The 15,926-nt window shown below is 37.5% G+C and overlaps 2 protein-coding genes across 3 annotated transcripts in view; one reads left to right on the forward strand and one right to left on the reverse strand.

The window, feature by feature from the left end:
* Positions 1-6,776, reverse strand: part of PLAA (phospholipase A2 activating protein) — a 34,028-nt gene extending 27,252 nt beyond the window's left edge. The window contains exon 1 of the mRNA XM_016156275.2: positions 6,223-6,776. Coding sequence (XP_016011761.1) covers positions 6,223-6,371 — 149 coding nt within the window. The 5' untranslated portion in view covers positions 6,372-6,776. The remainder of the gene's footprint in view (positions 1-6,222) is intronic.
* Positions 6,333-15,926, forward strand: part of IFT74 (intraflagellar transport 74) — a 73,663-nt gene continuing 64,069 nt past the window's right edge. The window contains exons 1-2 of one of the 2 annotated variants that reach the window (XM_016156277.2): positions 6,333-6,458; positions 13,218-13,349. In XM_016156277.2, coding sequence (XP_016011763.1) covers positions 13,230-13,349 — 120 coding nt within the window. In that variant the 5' untranslated portion in view covers positions 6,333-6,458; positions 13,218-13,229. Of the gene's footprint in view, positions 6,459-8,641; positions 8,813-13,217; positions 13,350-15,926 lie in introns of those variants that run through there. The other variant, XM_016156276.2, reaches the window with a different exon arrangement.

The following is a 15,926-nucleotide window of genomic DNA, read 5'->3' on the forward strand; positions in this document are numbered from 1 at the left end:
TGATGAAGTTTTCACACTACAAAACATTAACCCATCACTACACTACTGTATCTAAATAATTAGAATATCAATCATTCTCAATATGAAAACTAAAGGAACTAATATATAAATGATTGCTCTATGGACACAGCACATTAACTGCCTTGGGATTAGAATGATTACCAATTTGTTATACATGTCACTTAGCATCACTGACTTACATAACAAGTCAAACAACAGATTATGATATAGTATATGAAAGATAGTAAGTTATCTGCTGAGAGGGATATAAAGAATGATATCTCTACCTCAAGCTAAACCAAGGAGTTTGCAGTCTAGATGAAGGGAGATGAGACAAGTGCACATAAAGAGATCAGACTCCTGGGTAGAGACTGAACATACTCATCTAGTTAGTTTCACTCCCTTCCCAAACATCACTAAAACAATATATATGTGTTCTCTGTCTGTCTGTCTGTCTGTATCTCAAGCTTATGCCTTTACATATATACCCATATGTACTTACGTATACATATAGATATATGTACACATATATATATATCTATATCTACCTATCCTACCTTCCTACCTTCCTACCTTCCTACCTTCCTTCCTTCCTACCTATCTATCTATCTATCTATCTACCTACCTACCTACCTACCTACTTACCTACCTACCTACCTACCTACCTACATAGGTAGTAGGGATAGCTGAGCACCAGCTTATCAATGAATCCCCAAAAGTCTTAAGAATTAGTGGCACTATGTACCTCTAGAAATGGGAACAAAAAAGGGTAGGAACTAAACTAAGAAAGACTAGTTCAGTTTTCAGAATCGGTCAGATGCTGCATCATATGAAATAAATCTTTAAAGGAGGGTATTTAGTAGTAGCTATTTTTAACTTTCCACTTTTTTAAATGTGCTTTTAGAAACTACTTTATCAATAAATCCAAACAAATTTAAAAGATAGGTCACGTTTAAAAAACTGTATTATGTAAATCACTAAATCTACTTATTGTGTGTCCTTCAGCACTTCCCAGTAGAGATGTTTGTGTGTATCTTCTGTATCGGTTTGTAAAGTTCTTAATGGTAGAATCCAGACTTGGTTCTTCTTTTTATCTTCCCAAGTTCCTAGCACAATATACTACCTGGTAAGGATTAAGTATTTTTTTGAATCAATCAAACATACTTGGAAGTATTAATGAAAAGAAAAAAAAAAAAAGGCACGCCTAGACATCCCAGCTAGACAACTGCCCCTCTTGCACCCAGCATAAAGTCTGGAGCTTTTTCTTTAAAAAGGTAAAAAAGGTGTTTGACTTAGAGGACACAAAGCACAGTTCACCCATGGGGTATGAGGAACATGTACATTCATAATGGAGCCCAAGACCATCAAAGAGAAAACCCAGGAGGCCAGGCACTCATCCTCCAAGCAGGAAATCAACCCAATAAAATGGTCCAGCTAGATAACTCTACAGTGAAACTCACATGCAGCAAGCCCTACCATGAACAGAACTTTCAGGAGCTTTTTAGTTCTCTTAATACTGAGCACAAAATAAAGATTACCAGACACCTGGGAAAAGCTTCCTCCAGCAGGAAATATAGTGATCAAATCAAATAGAGAGGGGGGAAAAAAACAGTTTGGAAGAGACAGACCACCAAGGAGAAACAACAACAAAATCATCCTTAGAGATATAAGATACTGCAATCATGAAACAAAGACATAATTTCACGAAAAGTCAAGGAAATTTCTAAAAATATGTTGGGGAAGGTAGATTTAGAAACAAGTCTAACATCTGAATGAAATGTTCCAGAAAGGAGGATAGAGAAAATGGAGAGAACGAAACCAAAGAAAAAAAATCCCAGAAATTAAGGATGTTAGCTTTCATATTAAAAGGGTCCACCAATGGCCCTGAACAATAGATGAATACTGACTGCCTTCCAGGGAGAAAAATAATAGGTCAAGAATTAGAATGGCTTCAGACTTCTCAACAGTAACACTAGAGGCTATAATACAATGAGCAATGGCTTCAAAATTCTGGAGGAAAATTATTTGGAAATTAGAATGCTACAAACATTTAAACTATTATTCAAGTAGCAAGGCAGAATAAAATCATTTTCAGCCTTGCAAGGTCTTAATACATTATTATTAATGTATTGTATTTCAGGAAACTCCTGGATGATGTGCTCCAATAAGACATCAAGGAAGAAAACCAGGAAAGAAAGTAAAAGGATACTGATTACAGAAAATCAACATAAGAAGTCTAAAAACACAATGCAGAGACCACAGGAAAGGGAAATCCCAGTATCAGTTGTGTATCAGGGACAGAATGACCAGGTCAGAAAGTTTTTACTGTTGGGAAGATAAAATTTTATTGTTGGGAAGATGAAATTATAAAATATGCAGTGTGTTTAAAGGTCTTGAGAGTGAGACAACTAGCAAAGAATTTGAGGTTGAATTAGTGAGTAATACATAGAAAATTAACCAAATGAAAACCAAAACTAGGCAATTAGTAGCTACAGGGAGATCACAAAATTGTTGAGGAAAAGTTATAGTTTATTCCATAAATCAGGTGTAGATAGATTCTGTACAGTCACAAAATACTAATTGTTTCAATTAAGTTAAGCTATAAGGGTCAGGGCATAGAAAGGGTGCATATGTGATAGGGGTTGGTAGAGGGTAGAAACAGCACTAAATTTTCATATTCTATAATAAGAACTATGAAAAATACCTAGAATAAAATAATTTAAAGATAAAAAGAAATAGCAATAGTCACATGCCACATAACGTTTCAGTCAAGGATGAACCACATGTATTTTGATGGTCCCATAAGATTATAATGGAGCTGAGAAATCCCTATAGCTTAGCCATGGTACATAGTCTTAGCACAATGTATTACATGTTTGTGGTGATGCTGGTGTAAACAAACCGACTATACTGCCGCTTGTATAAAAATATAGCACAATTAGGTACAGTACATAATACTCAATAATGATAATACATAACCATATTACTGGTTTATATATTTCCTTTATATACTTTTCATCATTATTTAAAGGTGTACTCTATTAAAAAAAAAGTTTGCTGTAAAACAGTATGCCGTGTTATTTCAGCAGCAGTCTCATTCACCTTACGGAGTCTCTTCATTGCATCATTTTTCTCTTGTGCTTGATTTAATCTCATGCTGTAACAGGCTTGTAGCCTAGGAAAAATATGCTATACACCATATAGTCTAGGTGTGTAATTGGATATATCATGAAGGTTTCTCGGTAAGTGCATTCTATGATGTTCACACAATGACGAAATCACCTAAGGATGCATTTCTCAGAATGTATCCCCCTAGTACAGCACTTCATAAATAGATATGGAAGTAAAATACAAAAATAAGCAGTTAAAAAAGATAAAAATTTTGTCTCCAAGGAAGAGAAATGTGGGGTGGGAATGAAATGGCTCTGATTACTTAACAAACCCCATAGCACTATTTGACTAAGGATCCAAAGGGCTGAGTGTTTGCTTGAAGAAAGTCACTTCAGCCTTGATATGATCAGGGAAGATTTAACTCAAGATCTTAAACCTAAACTGGCATCTTTCGAATATGGGTAGTTTTCAAAAGGCAAAGCAATATTTGGTGATAGACTTGGGAAATTCAGTTTAATCTGAAGAGGGCTCATAGAGGCCTGAAGCAGTCTCCAACAATGGCATGCTACTTGGTTTGGTTTAATGTACAACCAAAAAAAAAAAAAGTCTTCTTTCTTAAGGGCCTTCGGAAGGCCCAGAGACTTTCTGGATTCCAGATGGGCTTTTGTGAAAGATGTGGTATCTGATTTAGTCCACCCTAGAATAGAACTGTTGTGCCTCTCTGAAACTAAATTAAATTCTCCCATCATTCCTATTCCCTACACTAACTACCTTGATCCAGAACCTTATGGAAAACAATTCTTTTTTTTTTTTCTCCTCCTCTTAAATCTGCCCCTAACCCCCACCCCTGACCTATGGATGTGTATGCCGTTTCCCCTTAAGAACTGGATCTCTGAAGTTGGGGTGTCTCCTCCCACAGGCTCGCGGAGTGCACCTGGGGCCTGGCACACCCAGGGTATGGTCCGAGGCTCCACCTGGGGTACTAACCCAGGACCTTCTGTGTGTAAAGCAGATGTGCCAACTACTACACTATGAAGCTACCCCCTGGAGAACAATTTTCACTTACTACTTGGCTCCAAACATTTCACAGCACTTAACTTTATTAATACCATGAAATAAAAAGTCAGGATGTCAGCCTTGAGGACACTTCTAACACTAGAGGTATGGTTCAGACACTCTAGTTAGGGATGTATAAGAGGTTCATCATCTCGTTACGATGAGATGCTCTTCCTTGAACAATTGGAAATGTGAGGTAAAACTATCTTATCTCACTAAAGAGGATAGTTCAGCCCAAAGTTCCTCAACTTCCTGGTAAATACAACCACTAAGGAGATTTAAGTTCTTGTTAACCTACCACACTTATACACATGTAAAAGTTTAATTAGAATTCAGCTATTGGCATCCCCTTTAATACTCTTTACTGCAATGTTTATATCCTACTGGGCATATGCTTTTACTGAACTCAACTTTAAATGTACAAGCTTAATCAGTAATTGTATGCAAATGCACGAAAAGTTATGTATACTGTTACTAAGTAGTCTGGGATATCACGAAATCTTAAGAGTTAGAAGAGATCTTTAGAGGTCATCTCATCTAATTCAATACTGGAGTTTGCTCTACAATATCCCTCGTCTAGTATATCATCATGTCTTAGCTGCACTACTGCAAAAGTCTCCAAAAAGGCTGGATCTACTTTCGTATTTATCCCTTTGCAATCCAATCTCCACCAGCAGCTAGCAGAAACTTCTCAACAGGTAAATCAAATCATACTGCTCCTTGAAACAATTTGAAGGCTTCTACCTATTAAATCCCTTCCTCAGCCCTCTCACCAAGGCATGATGTGGCTCCTGCCAGCCTCTAAGACTTGCCCTCACCTCAGCTCATTCCTTCCTGCAAATCTCCTCTTTCTCAATCCAGGGCCTCTGTGTTTGCTCCTCCTACTGCCTACAGTACTCTTCTAATTAAACCTTCCTCATTCCTTGATCCCATGACCAACTCCATTTGTGTCAGACTTAAAAACAAAACAAACAAAAAACATGAACAAAAAAACACCTCAGGGAGGCTTCCTTCTTTAACATCTCTCTCCATTCAGTTCTAGATACATATTTGTTTTCTTCATAGTATGCATGCTAACTAATATGCACCTATTTGCTGTTTTTTGATCCCGCTTCCTTCCCACACTGTAATAAAGCTGTATAAACACGAGAACTTGTCCTCTTATTCTCAAACAAATGGGGGGCACTCAATCAATAGTTATCATCTGAATTTATGGATGGTAACCCAAACTATGAGTGGAAACCTCTACTGATAGGAGGCAAACAAAGTAATTCACCTCAATTTTTCTCTTTTTAAACTGAAATCTGTCTTTCAGGTCATAAATTTTTTGTTACAAGCAGCCAACCCTTGAACTTGATTTGGATTGGAGCCTAACCTTCTGTTTATCTTTTTTTTTTTTTTTTTTTGGTTTCTCTGACAGTTTTTAAAAGGCAATGGACTTTCTCTGGTGAGCACAACCCCACACACCCACATAAAACATGTGAGAGGTTTCATCTCTTCCATCCAAGTCCACCACAGACATCAAACTAAGAAACTCAGACAAAAAGAAAAGGAGGCAAACAACTTTCTGCAACGCAATTTTTGGGAAATAAGGTTTTCAAATATGAAGGAAGACTACTAAGCAAATTCTAAGTCTGAAATAGTTCAAGTACATGGCAGATGCATTTGCAGTGCTTCACTTAAGAGAGAGCACCTGGCATCAACAAATGTTCAAATGTAAAAGAAACATGGGAAATTATCGTCCCAAAACTGAAGCCCCGAAAGGTAAGAGGTTCGTCCAAGGTCACCCCCTCGCTAGTGGTGACGTGTTAGGGCGAGAAAGTAAGTCTGTGTCCCCAATCCGGGGCTCATTCCACCAAATCATAATCTTACACTGCGCACCCAGAGTGCCAGGGCTCTCAATTGGGAGGGAGCGCAGAGCAGAGGGAAGGCCGGAAAGAGAGGGAGAGAGCAGGATAGAGCAGGGAAGTCATCCTCTTCCCATACACAGTAGGAAGCTTGCAATACAGCCGGGGAATTGGGGGAGGGAGGGGCTGCCGGGCTCGCAGCGCTCACCTGTCCGGGACCCAGAGGCGAGTGGTGCGGTCTCGGGACACAGACACAAAGGCCCCCGGCGGATAGAGGCAGCACACCAGGCCCCGCACGTCCAGCTCGTGGCCCGGGAGCGAGCAGCTCAGTCGATACCTGGCGGCGCCGCTCGCCATGGCCCTTCTTGGTACGGCGCCCAGGGCCTGCGCAGCGCGAGATCAGTCCGCAGGGGAGGTCGGGCCGCGGCAGTAGAGGGCCTGCAGGTGAGGAGCGGCGGGAGACCGGAAGAGCCCGAGAGCCGGTGCGGAAAGGGCGGCAGGGAAGGGGCGCGTCGAAAGGGCCGAGTGACACAGCAACCCTGACATACACACCGGAATTCATCATCGGCCTCAGCCCGCCATGACGCAGACCGTGTGCGTCCCGACTGCTGAGGCCGACGTGTTGCTAAAGCTCGCTTCCCTCCTGCGCCCTGGACCGCCAGTCCACAAAGAGATACTGACGCCTGGCCCTTCGGCCCGGGTCCCCGAATCTGGTCCTTTCCGAGCCCCAGTCTTTCATAAACTCTGACGGAACTGTATATTGTAATACCGCCGGCGGGTCGAGACTACTAGTCCCACAATGCCACGCGCCAGTGGGGCATGATCCGGAGGCGCGCGCAATCCGGATATTTTAAATCTTGATCCCGAGAGCTGAGAGCTGCTTTCTGGTTGAGTGAGATTGTTTAGTGTTTGGTCAGGGCAACTTTACCTAGATTTTACCAGTCCTTCTCTGCATAGTCTCAACTTAAACTTTTTTTTTTAAATTAAAACGAGAGAGCTTGGGGCCAAATTCAGAACAATTGTTTTCCTTAAATTCTGTGAACACTAAACTGGATTCTTCGTATTTTAAAATATATATCTTTCATGTTAAGCAATTCAAAGATTTAAAATAGTCACATATACGAGTGACATGTTGAATCTCTCTCCCATACTTATAAAAACACGGAAAGGGAAATCAGCATAATGTCAGTAACCACTCAGACACTATCTAGAAGAGGTGAACAGTTAAAGGTTGTAGAGAAAGAAATATCTTTTTTCTTTCTACCTTTCCAGGTTTTCTGCTGGGGCACTGTAACAAAATATAACAAAAATATACACAGGGGAGAAAATCAGGGATGAGTAACACAGATATGGAAAGGGCTTGAGTTTATAGAGCGAATTACAAAAACAATAAGTGTTTGTCTTTAGACGCAGCAAATTATTCAAAGGCAAATAAAATATATAGATGAAGGCCAATTAGTAAAGTTTTTTATGTAGGTTCTTCCAGTGAAGTCTGCAGGCTGATAAAGGGTTAAAAGTTGTCTCCTGTTGCTAACTTTTGTCATTCCTGGTGGAGAGGCAAGAAGAAAAACCTTTGAAAATTTATCTCCTCTTTTAGGCAAAAAGGAGTGTTAAATAGCTTTTCTTATATCTGCTTTTTTCCCGGTTTCCTTCAACTTAAAATAATCTTTATACTAAAGTACCATATTTTGGGGTGGCAAATTCTACTTCCCTTCAATACAGTGACCAAAGGATACCAATGACCACTACAAATATATTAGGTTTAAATGGGAATGAAAATGTTTTACAAACTGAGAACTCAGTCCATGACATTATTTCATTTTGAATTCTATTGATTTTAAACTATTTAAAAGCAGACATATAAGGGGATAAGTCTGCATATAATGTATGCAAGTTGGAAATAATGTGAAAAATGTTAGTCCAATACGTATGTGATTACAATATGCATGTTATACATATTACAGTAATATGTAAGGTCTATATATAGGAAGACAAAGAAAAATTGTAAGTTGCTTTATTAGGTGGAATTTGAGATGAAGTAGTCCTTAAATTGTTTTTTTAAACATTGGTTTTAAAATAATTCTTTTAAAACCACTTTCCATTTACTGCAACCTTTCTCAAAAACTTGACTAAAGAACTCTGAACGGAAGCTTAAAGATATGAAGCTTCCAATGAAATGAGGAACAGATGGTACTGGAATCGCATCCATACTTAATGTTGTATTGTTTATGTTGTGAGAAGGAAGAATACCACTGATTAGAAGTAAAATGTCTGAACAATGCTGCTTACCACTGAATAACTTCAAACAATTCTTATTAAAAACTCAAGGTATTACACCGTAGAAGTTAGATTACATTGCGATATCATAAAACTCGCTAGGAGTGAGTTCAGGTCAGGCACACAATCGGAGAGGTTGCTCTGAGTATAAAGAAAACCAAGGTCTTCAAATAAAAAGTTATTTTCTAGCCATCCCGCCGTCCTCCATTTCTTTTGGAAAGGCCCTGAGGTAGTTAGAAAACTATTCCTCAAATATCGCGAGAAATTTTTACTCTCGCTTTGCTAGTAGTGACAAGGCGCTGAAGTCGAGGATTGGCCAATGAGGAGGAGGTGCCTCTCTCGCCCCGCCCCTGTTGCCGGGATACACTGCGGCGTGCGGCATCTGGTGGTTACGGATAAATCCTCAGTAAAACTGCGCGAGAGTGGGAAGTCGCGAGTGAGCGAACGGGTTCGTGGGGCTGACTGGAAAGTTCCGCGGCGGTCCTGAGCGGTGCAACTTACCCGGTTCCGCGCCGGTGGAGGTGAGACATTCCAGATCCCATTCAGCCTTCTCTGTTTCCGGAGCCTATTATCTTATCTTGGAGATACAAACAAAACAAATCAAATCCAAACTCTTTGGCTCAGCTGTTCTCCTCAGGCCCGTCGCCAGACTAGAGAAGTCCCAATTCCCAACGCTAGTCCGGCAAAGCGTGCGCGGAGGCTTTAAATAGTACCCTGAAGAGAGCTGCAACGGCGAGACCAAAGAGAAGGATCCAACAGCTTCAGAGAAAAAATTCACTACCGAATGAGAGATTTTACTCAATAACAGATTTCTGTCTGTTGGTCATAGCAGAAGGGATTTAACAATTTTCACTTTTTTATATATGTGAAAATGGCTGGATTAGGAGAACGATGTATATATAATTAGGAGCCAGGTGTTTTATGTATGTTGAGAGTAATCTTCATAACAACTCTGCATGGTGGAGGTCATTGCCACCCTTTGTTTTACAGATGAAGAAGCATCTAGAGGGAATTGTATGCCTGATAACTGTCAGTGTCAGAGCTAGCTTGTATCCCAAATCTTTCTGGAACCAAAAGCAGGATGCCTCTCTGAGTATGTGTGAATAACTCCCAGGGATTGTGTGAATATTTGAGTGAATAACCCCTGAATTAGTGTCATGTTTGCTATTAGTGCCTCGCCCTTTTATTTTACCCCTAGGACTGATCTAATGCTAACATTTTTCCATGATAGTAAAGCAGTGGCTAAGACAATCAGGTAGAAATTTGATATATTTTACATTTTCTTAAAGTTATCAGGAAAGCTAGAGTGACACTAATTGTGCTGGAAACAAAGGTTTATTCTATTAGCTTTCTTAAGGTGAAAGTGTTTGATCATAGACTGTCTTCCTTTCGAAAAATCATTTCATGAAAGTCTTTTTACATTCGAAATAGTAATAGTAGTAATAATCCTATTACTTTGTCCACAGAGTTCAAAATGGCAAGGAAATAGAATCACGGAGCTTTGTGGGATGGTATTTTAAGTTTGGTGTGAACATATTCAGTATGAAGATAATGGAATCGCTGAACAGAAATTTCCAATAAACAGTTGAAAATTTAGATTTGGTATCAAGTTTAAAGGACAGAGCTGGAGACATTGACTTATGAGTCATCAACATAGTTGAAGTTGTAAGAAAAGAATGAAAGGTTAGAGAAGAAAAGCAATCCAAACACTGCTTCTGAGAAACCATTTTAGTTTAAGTAAGGATATGTTTCACTTTTAATGATTTAGTAAATTTTTGTCCTTGGCCATTCCTTCATGTGGGAGAATATTCAGAAGATAAAAAAGAGAACAGAAAGTTTTTGCCTGACTCCTAGAGAGATAGGAGATATAAAGTTGAATAAAGTCCAGCACTTGCCCGCAAAGGAGAGAAATACTTGAATAGATTATTTCAACTGGTGTGATAGGTACTGGAATAGAGATATTCTCAGAAGGCATAGTAGTATGCATTCAATTTTTTTGGCACCAGGAACCGGTCCTCCTGTGAGAATTTAGTGCCTGATGATCTGGGGTGGAGCTGAAGTGGTGATGCTAGCTAGCACTGGGGAGCGGCTGCAAATACAGATGAAGCTTCTTCACTCACTTGCCCACCATTTATCTCCTGGTGTGTGGCCTGGTTCCTTACAGGCCAAGGGCTGCTACTGGTCAGCGGCCTGGGAGTTGGGGACCCACTAGTATATAGGACAGGCTTATAAACTCAAATTGAAAAAGGGGTGGTTATAGATTGGTTGTGAAAGGATTCCTAGAGAAGATCACAGGCTAGATGTGTGTTAGGCAATGAGACCAGTTAGGGAGGCAAGTATAATAATTCACTTAAGTTTATGAGATCCTGAACAATACTATAGAAATAGGGAGGAAGGTACGTGTTAAACATTGAGGAATAAAATCAGTAGGACAATGTGATTAGTTAAGGGAATTGAAGGAGAAATCATGTACTAGGTTTCTCACTTGTGTAACAAGGAGGTGCTACTAAGAGGGAGAGCTGAAAAAGGAAAGGACTGAAAAAAGAGTCAGAAGAGGGAAATGTCATGGAAATGGTTTCATGTAGTAACATGACATATCCCTAGCTACATTGGCAAGGGCCATTTAAATGGAATAGTAGGAATTGAGATAGTGGAAATTGAAAAAGATGAGAATAGTGGATATAAGCTATTCTTTAGAGTTTGGCTGCTTTAGGAAAAGGTTATGCGGGACAGAGTTAAAAGTGGTTTTAGGATAAAGAAATACATTTTTTAAGTTTAGGAAGTAATTGAACATAACAGACTGAAAGAAAGGAGAAAGTATTTAAGATATTACCAGGATTAGGATAATGCCCCAAAGGAGATTGGGGTACATAGAGTCAAGGAGAAGGAGTCTTAATGTCCCAAAGGAGACAGGATTAAGAGGGTAAATTGAAAATGAGATTGTTCTTGAATAAAACAATGGATGGCTATTGAGATTGGAGGACAGGGTAAATTTGTATGCTCCAAACATGCTGGATTTCGTGTCCTAATTTTGTCAAATTAATAGGAAATTGAGTCATCTGCTGAGAGTGGCAGGGACAGGGTAGATAGAATTGTGGTTAAGGATTGGAATCATCAAGGAGAGAAGTCTCTTATCAAGGGGAAATAAAAATTTATGAGTTTAGTGTCCAGCTAAGTTTGGCGACTGACTTTGCAGTACTCCAATCTATACAGTTCCACCAGCAATGTTCAGCAGTCCAAGCTGGATGTAGAGAAGAGTTTCTGAATTTGCCAGATGGATTGAAGAAGAGTTCAAGGATATGAATTAATTTATTGTGCTCATGAGACAATAGTTGAGTGTAGAGAAGGAAAGGAGTCCCTGAAATTGCCCTTATCAGGGTCATTAATGGCTTCTTGGATGATGATTCCAATGGACATTTAAGTGTTCATCTTACTTGAATTCCCAGCAGTAAATGGGATGGCTGATCGTTCCTGGTTTCTCTTGGCATCTCTGATACACACTTCTGGTATTTGTTTACTTTCTTGGCCTTCATGTTTAGTCTTTTCTATCTACGTGGTCTGTATGTATTGATATTCCTTGGACCAGAGTCTTGGGGACTCTTGCTCCATATTCTCTCTCTAGATCAGCATCTTTAAAACTCTTTTGAACATGACCTATAATAGGTTATGTTACATTGCAGACCAGTACACAGGTATGTGTTAATTTATATAAATATAACTGAAATGGGAAGTTTTATGAAATAATACCCTTACTGTGTGCAACAAACTCTCTTATATTTTCTACTTTATTTCATGTTTAAAGCATATTGGTCATAACCTGCCCAAGTATTCCAAGTATTCTCACAACCCACTGATAGGTCATGACCCATAATTGGAAAAATATTCTAAATTATCAACCTTAACTCGAAGTATTATTCCGATGAGTAAAGAAGGGGGCCGATAAACTGGGAGAGAATGAGTGAATTAAGGAAATGGTTTAAAGGGTGGTGTAGTGAGAATAAAAATAAGAAAAGGGTAGAAGGAGAGGAAATTAAGGTCAAAGAAGAAAGTGTTTCATTTAAGATATTTGAAATGAAGTAATTCTAGATGATGACAAGTTCCAGGTCTGCCCATGGCTAAGAATGACTGAAATGGAGTTGAGATGGTTACTGAAATTTAGAGAATTGTGAAGCTAGAAAATAGATATTGAATCCAGTATCCATACGGAAGTCATGGGGATGTTGAGACTAGAGTAAAGATACTGTGAACTAGGTACAGAAAAGTTCCCTAGATAAAAGCAACCAGGAAAGATCCAAGGCAATATGGTTGCATTCCATGGTCCTTGAAGGGAATCCTGTTTATTTTTTTAAAAACTTGGAAAAATAATGTTTTGAAAGTTGACAGTGGGGAGCAAGTAGAGTTCTGTGCACTCCTTTGCTTTGGAATTCTGGGACAGGAAGTAAAACAGTCTTCACTCCCGAAAGTATTTTAGGGGGAAGCTTGTATTCTGTTGAAGCAAAGAGTAAAAGGAAGCATTCAGTAACAGGATTGAGAATATAAGAGTTAATCATGTACCAGAAAGCACAAAGAAAAAGGTTGTGAGAAAAGAAAGATGCTCAATATGTCATCTAGACTAGAGAGAAACCTTATTAGAGTATGGGATGAGAGTACAGGAGAGAGATAATTAGAAGAGCATGTATTTTGTTAAGATAATTGGGAAATGAGGAAAGCATGTTGTAATGAATGATTTCATAGTTCTAAATGGAACATTAATGTCAAATTTCAACAGAATTAAAGAAGGCTTAGCTTTGTGGTACTTGGAAAGGCAGTTTGTAAGAAGACTTTTTTGACTATGGGTAAATGTTTGAAGTAAGGAATGTGTGTCACTTTTGTCTTGCTGTACAATATATCAAAGGAGAATTGAACTATTCTTTGTTTCCAAAACAGTGGTTAAAGACAATGGCCAGTAATCACAAACCTTCAGCAGCTCGCCCAGTTTCACGAGGTGGAATTGGGTTGACAGGAAGGCCTCCTTCTGGAATACGACCTCCATCAGGAAATATTCGAGTGGCAACTGGAGTAAGTTTAAAACAAATCTATCGAATTCTTGTGTATATGTCTTGGTGGAAGTTGAAAAGCCTGTCCATAATAAGAGAGTCTTATTCTTTCTTTATTCTGTAAGCATTCTAGTATATGTATGTTTTTTTAGAAAACATCCGGAAGTATAAATGTGGGAAAGTGTCTGCAAGACACTATAAATAGATGATCCTTGCTCTTGTTGATATTCAAATGTATTTTAAGACTAAGTTATTTATGTGATATAGTATATTTGTGCCAGAACCAAATGAAATGAAATAGACTAGAAATAGAACTAGATATACGTAAGAATTTAACAATTAAGGAGGCATTTCTAATTGGTTGGAAAAGCATGGAGTATTCAATAGTGCATTTGAGTAATTGGTAAACCATTGTTTTAAAAAGATTAAACCCTCCACACAGAATTCTAGATAATTTAGAAACTTTATATTTAAAAAACAAAATCACAAATGTACTAGAAGAAAACATAGGCAAGTATTTCATATAATCTTGGTTTGGTGTAGGACTTTGTAAAATGACACAAAAACCAAATACTGTAAAAGTATTTTTATATTTTAATTTACAAAAATCGAAAACACCATAAAAATGTAAAAAGAAAAATGACAAACTGGTAAAAAATATCAGCAATATGTATGTCATACATAGTTTAGAATCTTAAAATGACAAAGCCAATTTTACTAATTTGTAAGAGCTCTTTCTATATTAAGGCCTATGTCTAAATTCCATGAGATTTCTTCTGGAGGATTGAGGGGAATGTAATTATAAAACTGTTACGAAATTTATCCAAAACAAATAGCAAAAATAATAAAAATAATAATACTCTAATATAATTATATATTATAAATATAAGTAAAACAGTGTTATGGTTGTCACAGCAGCCTAGAAACAAACTCTAGTAAATGTTGTGAGCTTAATGTAAGGTAATGTCATAAGTCAGTGAATCAGTAAAAGAAAAATACTTATAATAAAAAAAATGGATAAACTTTATAAACTGATAATTCTAAGCAGAATAATACCCTATAAAATAATTATTACATTTTTATTATAATAGTGAAATTTCAAAAAACTTAAATTACCTTAAAACTGGGAATCCTAAATAAATTATACATCTATTCTTGTAATAGACTGTTAGGTAGCCATTAAAAATTATTTTAAAGAATATTTGAGGAAATAATATATCTTTATAATACATTATTAAATGAAAAAAGCAGTGTGGTGTCAATTTGAGGTAAAATGTACATTTATATGTATATAGAAAGAAATGAGTATACCAAAATATTCATAGTAATTTCTCTGATGCTCTCAATGAATTGTTTTGTTTACTTCATAAGTTGCATATGAGGTACTCAAGCTCGAACAATAGGCTAACTTCATACTAGAGATAGTGTTAGGTCCTTTGTTTAATTCATAAAAAGAGCAGCAGTTTTTGGAGGGAATAAGTTTGTGAAAGTTGGTTTTCTTAAATTTTCGAGATTTTTCTAGAGGTTGAGGTAATTTTATCAACATAATCATCAGCTTATATTGAAATGATTTTTATGGTACTGAGCCTGGGGTATATTTTTCTACTATTCTAGCAAGAATTTACGCTTCTTAATTAAATATTTATAAAAGGAATCTTACATTTTTTTGCCACCTACCATTTGCCAGGTGCTTTACCTACTGATTTACTGTTTTGCAGTTTTTAAACTAGTAACGCTTATTGTTAAACATACAAAGTAGAAGTGCTAGAGTTCCGTCCTTCTACCCTAAGTATAACCAGTGCTAACAGCATGACCTGTATCCTCCCAATTTTTTTTCTATCCATTTACAAACACTGACTTACCTGCATATATAATTATATGGTTTTAGCATTTTCCAAAATGAGAATAATACTATACTCATCTATTTATTTTGTACTTCGTTTTCAGTAATATATTGTAAATATATTTCCATGTGAATACATATATCTCTACTTCATTCTTTTTAATGCATGCAGTTTTAATTTATACTTCTCTATACTTTCATCTGGATAATTTTTTTAAAAGCATAGTTATTTGGGTAGCTGTCATAATTTTGCTTGCAAAGAGCCAAAGAGAAAATTATTCTGAAAGTTTACAAAGGGAAAGAATTAACATTCATTCACAAGGTTTACTCAGTCTAACCCTGAACTCATGTCATCTGAATTTGTAGCTGACAGTGTTCTTGTGTCCAGCAAATTCTCTGAAATGTGTTTCTGTTGCTGGCCCCATACTCAAAAATAACACTAAGTAATTCTCAGGATCACTTAAGAATGATCTTAGTTGATAGAATTAGAGGCTGCTAAGGAACTAAAAACAACCAAAATGAATGACAATGGTTGTATCCAACCCCCATTTAAAATTCCTACTACATATTTAATCTTTTATTCTACTCTTTGGAAGGGGGATGCGAGGAGAAGAAAAGAGGTAAAGGAAGATAAGCAAAACAGTTTCAGGTTGTGTTTTATACCATCCCATGACTGTACAAGAAAGGAGTCTTTTGTCCTTTTCTCAGGGTGTATAATATTCATTGGATTATAGACCTGAAGTAGAGAATCATGTA

The sequence above is a fragment of the Rousettus aegyptiacus genome, unplaced genomic scaffold (genome assembly GCF_014176215.1).
Source record: "Rousettus aegyptiacus isolate mRouAeg1 unplaced genomic scaffold, mRouAeg1.p scaffold_m13_p_3, whole genome shotgun sequence".
NCBI classification, from domain to species: domain Eukaryota; kingdom Metazoa; phylum Chordata; class Mammalia; order Chiroptera; family Pteropodidae; genus Rousettus; species Rousettus aegyptiacus.